Source organism: Saccostrea echinata, unplaced genomic scaffold, assembly GCF_033153115.1.
Source record: "Saccostrea echinata isolate AGI-Se365-2 ecotype Australia unplaced genomic scaffold, CSIRO_AGI_Sech_v1 ptg000061l, whole genome shotgun sequence".
NCBI lineage: Eukaryota > Metazoa > Mollusca > Bivalvia > Ostreida > Ostreidae > Saccostrea > Saccostrea echinata.
This window is the reverse complement of record NW_026889810.1, coordinates 1,405,627-1,413,115: the sequence shown is the minus strand read 5'-3', so window position 1 is coordinate 1,413,115 and position 7,489 is coordinate 1,405,627. Positions and strand designations below refer to the sequence as shown.

Here is a 7,489-nt window from a genome sequence, read left to right as displayed (position 1 = left end):
GTGTAAGTAATTGAATACATTTGTAAATTTATTCTTTTATGTGTACTTCATTTGATGTGTAATGCATAGCTGCAGTCGTGAAGTTAAATGATAGAAAATTATGATTTTCGGTAACCGCATGTGCACGAAGTACGGCACGCCATTGTTGTCATTACTATATCTAGGATAAACAACTTGTTATAAGTAGCATAATATTACTGAATATTTATACTGCTTTCTTTCACTTAGATAAAAATGATGTAAAGTAACTTGTAAGAATATAATTTTATGCAAATATTAGAATTTAAGATAAATACATTGCTGTTTGAAACATTTTTTCTATGGAACGCCATAACAGTCATTATCAAAGTTGGTTAAGTCGTACACTTTTAGTATCTGTTATATTGTGAACATTTTCTGATTAGTCCCTTTGTTTTCTTTGTAGTCCTTTACCACATGCCATCTTACATATAAGTCAATAAATTCATCAGTTTATATGGACTTGGAGTATTCTGTGTAGATGCGTGGTTATCTGACTGTCTGCTAATCACGAGACAGTACAGTAAAGGAACAATCCCTCAATATTTGTCAGGACATTGGATCAGTCACTATGGCAAACAAAGAAGAAAACATCCCTACACCCAAACAAGATATGGACACAGGGACAACAACAGAAACAGACCACAAATCTGAAAAAAGACAATGGAAGCCCTCAGAAAAGGGATTGGAATATTTTAAGGAGAAAAAAAATGTGAAAATAACAAAGATACACAGACTTTGGACGGAAGTTGAAATACTTCAAACAACAGATTGGAAAGACTTCAAAAGTATTAGTCTTCTAGAATCATTTGAATTTGACTTAAGTGAAAAATACAGAGTGTACAGCAAACTTGTATCAGAATATGATGAGTTTGTTTTCAGAAGTGAGGAAGATGAAGCTATGCAAGAGTATGAGGAATTCACTCGAGACAATCAGGAGAGAAAAAGACGGGTGGAAAAGGCTTTCAAAGAAATACAGGAAAGGAAACAGTATCTAATGGAAACGTCTTCATCACATGGATCCAGACTTTCTGCAAGATCGGGAATTTCAGTGATTGCCAAAAAACAAGCAAAAGTAGAGGCCGCCAAGGCAAAGATAAAATTCTCAGAACAAGAGAGAGATCTTCTGGAGGAGAAGTTTAAAGTGGAAGAAGAAGAGGCGCTGACAAAAATAAAGACAGAAAGAAGGAAAGCGGAACTCACTTCAAGCCTATCTCGTCTAGAACATGAGAAGGAATTAGCCGCAGCAGAGGCAGAGGTTGAAGCACTGAAGACAGCTGGGAGCGAACTTGATAGGAATGAAGTGTCCGATATTTTGCTACCAAAACAGCAAGAAAACTCAGAGATAAGGACAAATCGTTATGTAAACGAGCATTCTGGATATACTAATCTGAATCCTAGTGCAAGACCATTCGACCCACATTCCATGCGGGATCCTAGTTATTCACCGGAGTTTTTCCGTCCCCTACCTCAGCCTAGGTATCATATACATCGTGAACAGTCACCAGAACACCCAGCACTTGTGAATTCGAATTCCTCTCAAAACCAAGTGACCTCGGATCTCACAAGGTTCCTTCTCAGAAAAGACTTGCTGTTTGCGAGACTTACGGTCTTTTCTGAAGAGCCAGAAGCATACCTGTCGTGGAAGAGAACTTTCAAGCAAGTGATGAAAGAACTTGACGTCGGTCCGTCAGAGGAGTTAGAGTTGCTGATTAAATGGTTAGGACCAGTGTCCTCCAAATATGCATGTAGCATAAAGATATCTAACGTCAACAGACCCTGTGTTGGGGTAGCTCGTTTATGGGAAAGATTAGACCAACGGTACGGCAGTCCAGAGATGGTGGAGGCAGCTCTTAAAAAGAAGTTAGAGTATTTCCCAAAACTAACAAACAAAGAACACAAAAAGTTGTTTGAATTGGCAGACATTCTTGCAGAAATTAACAGCGTGAAAGAGAACCCAACGTACAGTACCCTGCTATCGTACTATGACACATCTTCTGGGGTGCTACCCATCATACAGAAGCTGCCCTACTCCATTCAAGAAAAGTGGACAGCAAGAGCTGTAAGGTACAAGAAGAATCACAGCGCAGTTTTCCCGCCCTTCAGTGAGTTTTTAGACTTTATTCAGGAGATAAGCTACATCAAAAATGATCCTGGACTAAACTATGATAGCAACAACAACATGGAAAAACCGTTGAGTATCTCAAGGAACAGAGTCAACGTGAAGATAACAGACACCAATAGTAATATAAAGCCAATAAAAACAGTCTTTCAACATCCGAAGTGTATTTTACATCCGAGTTCGAAGCATGACTTAAACGAATGTAAAGCATTTAGACTGAAACCCATAGAAGAGAGACGTCGACTTCTGAAAGATTCCAGAGTCTGCTTCAAATGTTGCGCGTCAAAGGACCACCGGAAACGTGATTGCACGACTGCCATTGTATGTAAGGAGTGCGGAAGTCACACCCATTGCACAGCTTTGCACTTCGATATGACAAATGAGCGCCTTAAGAGCAGGAGACAGAATGGCGGGGAGGAACCCATTAAACCACTAGACATTGACAGTACATGTACCGAAATTTGTGGAAGAAGTGTCGATGGAAAATCTTGTGCAAAGATTTTACCAGTTTATGTCACCAATAAGAACATTCCACAGAAGCAAATTAAAGCCTATGTGATTCTGGATGAGCAAAGCAACAAAACATTAGCAAGATCTGAGCTATTCCATTTTTTTGGAGTGGACAGTACTTCAATGGAGTACACTCTGAGGAGCTGCTCTGGACAGTCACAGATGTTTGGGAGGAGATCTAGTGGATTCATTATACAGTCAGTTGACCTGTCAACCAAGATCGTTCTGCCAGAAATTATTGAGTGCAGAGACATCCCAAACAACAGAAATGAGATCCCTACCCCAGAGGCAGTGAGACACTATTCTCATTTATGTGACATAGCGAACGAACTGGAACCTATAGATGAAAACGCAGAGATTCTCCTTCTGATAGGAAGTGATGCAATTGAGGCGCATCATGTACTGGAACAAGTGGTCGGACCTTCTAATTCTCCATTTGCCCAGAGGCTGAAGCTGGGATGGGTAGTCATGGGAGAGATGTGTTTGGGCAGAAACCACAAACCAGATAGCATAAGTGTCTGCAAGACTTACCATACTTCTAAAGGAAGACCGACTGTTCTACCCCCATGTCCAAACAAGTTTGATGTGCTTGAACCAACTAACTGTATTCCATGCCTAAAGTCTCCCGACATAATCAACATGAAGCTAGCATCAGATGTCTTCATGCAGACTGATCTAGACGAGACTGTGGGACCCTCAATTGAGGACAGACAATTTTTAAGTTTGATGAATAAAGAACTTCACAAAGACGAGAATGGTCACTGGTGTGCACCACTTCCCTTTTGCGTTCCTCGCAAGAAACTACCAAACAACCGCGCAATGGCCGTTCAACGATCTAGGTCATTGGAAAGAAGTCTAAGACAGGATCCAGTAAAACGAGAGCATTTCTTTGAATTTATGGATGAACTCCTTGAAAACAAACATGCCGAAGTTGCACCTACACTACATTCTGGAGAAGAATGCTGGTATCTTCCGGTATTTGGGATTTACCATCCAAAGAAGCCCGGACAGATAAGATGTGTCTTTGACTCCTCAGCAACCTTCAAAGGCGTGTCATTGAACAGCGTGCTGTTATCAGGCCCAGATCTCACCAACAGCCTGATCGGAGTTCTCATGCGTTTCCGATCTGAACAGACAGGGATTATGGCTGATATACAGAAAATGTTCTACTCGTTTACAGTAAGAGAAAGTCATCGAAACTTTCTGAGATTCCTTTGGTACGAAGATAATGACTTTGACAAAGACATTATAGAATACAGAATGCGGGTTCATGTTTTCGGTAACAAACCATCACCCGCCATCGCGAACTATGCACTTCAGAGGACAGCTGAGATTGCGTCCGAAACATATGGAGAAGACGTAAAGAAGTTTGTACAACGAAACTTTTATGTTGACGATGCCCTGACCTCAGTTCCATCCGCAGAGGAAGCTATCAACCTTCTCACGAGGACAAAGAAGGCTCTGATGAATATAGGAAAGATCCGTCTCCACAAGTTTGCATCCAATAGTGGAGAAGTAATGGCTAACTTACCTCTGCAAGACCTCTCAAAGGAGCTCAAGAATGTAGACCTTGACTCAGATGACTTGCCAATTCAACGAAGTCTTGGGCTAAACTGGGATCTTGATTCAGACTCATTTACATTTCGTGTTTCCCTGAAGGAAACCCCTTTCACGCGACGTGGTGTGCTGTCCACTGTTAGCAGCCTTTTTGATCCTCTTGGACTCATAGCCCCTGTAACCATACAAGGCAAACTTATTCTTCGTGACCTTGTCTTAGGAACAGTGGACTGGGACGAACCCCTCTCTGAGGATCATAGAGCGCAGTGGGAGCAATGGAGAGATTCCCTGACAGCATGTGAGAACATATTTATCCCAAGAGCTTACTCACCTGTCTCCTTACGAAAAGCAGTAAGGGTAGAACTACATACCTTCTGTGATGCTTCTGAAAGAGCTATAGCTGCAGTTTCATACTTACGATCAGTTTATCAAGATGGAACTTCTCACCTTGGACTATTGATGGGAAAAGCCAAAGTTGCATCAAAGCATGGAACAACAATACCAAGACTCGAGCTGTGTTCTGCAGTTTTGGCGGCTGAGGTCTCGAACGTCGTCAGGAGAAACTTGGACATCAACATCGATGATGTAAAGTTCTACACGGACAGCAGGATTGTGTTAGGCTACCTACACAATGAAACCAGACGATTCTATGTTTATGTAGCAAACAGGGTACAACATATCAGACAGTCGACATGTCCTGAGCAATGGCAGTACGTACCCACACAGAAAAACCCAACAGATCTGGCAACCAGATCCGTACCTGCTGACAAAATGAGTAACAGTATGTGGCTCAAGGGACCAAGGGATTTTCTAGATCGTCATGGTGATACAAGTACGCTGGAAGTATCTAAAGACTCTTATTCTCTAGTGAACCCTTGTGAGGACAAGGAAGTACGTCCCATTGAGAAAGTCAGTGTATGCTTGACCAAAGTCAGATTGGGTCATAGCAGTGAACTTGGATCACATAGATTTGAGAGATTCTCCAGTTGGAGAAGACTTGTTGGAGCCATTGCCTTCCTTAAACAGTTCATTAGAAATAGGAAGAAGCCAGATGAGTCTCAGAGACAAAGATCTGTAGAGATGTATCAAGAAGCTGAAAGGTTCATAGTGCACACAGTTCAAAGAGAGACTTATGCTACAGAAATTTCTCAATTGGAGCAAAATATAGCTCTCTCCAGGAACAGCCATATTCTTCCTTTGGATCCATTTCTAGACTCTGAGAAAGCGTTACGAGTTGGTGGAAGAATTAAACATGCCAATATTCCTGCACAAGAGAAGCACCCTCTGCTCATTCCTGGAAAGCATCACATTGCCAAGCTCCTTATTGGTCAGGTACATGAAAACGTACAACATCAAGGCAGACATATTACAGAAGGCGCATTACGTGCGGCTGGATTCTGGGTAACCGGGGCTAAGTTGCTTATCTGTACTCACATTCATAACTGTGTTCCATGTCGTAAACTTAGAGGATCCTTGGAATTCCAGAAGATGTCTGATCTTCCTCCAGATAGACTCGAAAACAGTCCCCCATTCACCAATGTTGGTGTTGATGTTTTTGGACCCTGGAATATCATGACCAGACGAACTCGGGGTGGAAGCGCTCAGTCTAAGAGGTGGGCAGTTATGTTCTCCTGCCTGACGACACGTGCTGTGCACATAGAATTGATTGAGGATATGTCTTCATCTGCACTCATCAACGCAGTGAGGAGATTTACAGCCATCAGAGGTGAGGTCAAGGTCTTCCGTTCAGATCGGGGAACTAATTTTGTTGGGGCCACCGACGATCTAAAGATTGATGCAGTAAATGTGGAGGATGGAGAACTCAAAGACTATCTGTACAAGTCAGGGACTATCTGGATCTTCAATGCCCCTTGCTCGTCCCACATGGGAGGAGCATGGGAGAGGATGATCGGCTCAGCAAGGAGAATACTGGACGCTATGCTTTCGAAAGTGGCAGACAAACATCTCACGCATGATGTACTCTTCACATTTATGACTGAAGTAGCAGCCATCCTGAACAACCGACCTCTTGTGCCAGTTTCTACAGATGCTGAGTCACCGTATATACTTACCCCTGCAACATTGTTGACTCAGAAGACTGCGGATGCCTTTTCTGCAAGGAATCTTGGGGAGTTTACAGAAAAGGATCTTTACCGGGCAGAGTGGAGAAGAGTCCAAAGTTTGTCAGATCATTTCTGGAGACGCTGGAGAGACGAGTACCTCACAACCCTACAAAAGCGTCGCAAGTGGACTGAAGTTTGTGCTAACCTTAAATGTGGAGATATTGTGCTTCTGAGAGATAAAGCAGCAAACAGAAACAACTGGCCAATGGGTATTATTGAGGAAACTTTTCCTTGTGCTGATAAAGCTGTTCGTAAGGTTCGTGTTCGAGTTGCGGGAAACAGTCTGTATACTCGCCCCGTCAATGAACTTGTTTTATTAGTCTCTACTTAAGATGTTTACCAAGATTAGACATTGAGCATTTGTATAGACACTTGTTTAGGGATCAAGTCATATCTTGTTATCTAGTCAACTAGTTTTATTGTAATCAATCATTTTCGTAGTGCATTCTGTTTATTCTAGTCATATTTGTGATATCTAGGAGATATCAGGCGGGGAGTGTTCTGTCCTTCGTACGAATTATTAAAGGTACGAGTTGTTAATACAAGTTGTTCTAGAAGCCATGAGGCTGACCCATTGTTTAGCTGTTGATTTTTTGGAAGATTAGGGAAATCACTGTGTAAGTAATTGAATACATTTGTAAATTTATTCTTTTATGTGTACTTCATTTGATGTGTAATGCATAGCTGCAGTCGTGAAGTTAAATGATAGAAAATTATGATTTTCGGTAACCGCATGTGCACGAAGTACGGCACGCCATTGTTGTCATTACTATATCTAGGATAAACAACTTGATATAAGTAGCATAATATTACTGAATATTTATACTGCTTTCTTTCACTTAGATAAAAATGATGTAAAGTAACTTGTAAGAATATAATTTTATGCAAATAGTAGAATTTAAGATAAATACATTGCTGTTTGAAACATTTTTTCTATGGAACGCCATAACAGTCATTATCAAAGTTGGTTAAGTCGTACACTTTTAGTATCTGTTATATTGTGAACATTTTCTGATTAGTCCCTTTGTTTTCTTTGTAGTCCTTTACCACATGCCATCTTACATATAAGTCAATAAATTCATCAGTTTATATGGACTTGGAGTATTCTGTGTAGATGCGTGGTTATCTGACTGTCTGCTAATCACGAGACAGTACAGAT

At 41.3% G+C, this 7,489-nt stretch overlaps 1 protein-coding gene across 1 annotated transcript; it reads left to right on the top strand.

The window, feature by feature from the left end:
* The first annotated feature begins 511 nt into the window (after nt 1-511).
* On the top strand, nt 512-7,104 carry LOC133175165 (uncharacterized). Its single transcript, XM_061310282.1, has one exon. The coding sequence runs from the start codon at nt 590-592 to the stop codon at nt 6,659-6,661; it is 6,072 nt and encodes a 2,023-aa protein (XP_061166266.1). The 5' UTR covers nt 512-589; the 3' UTR covers nt 6,662-7,104.
* Nucleotides 7,105-7,489: the final 385 nt, after the last annotated feature.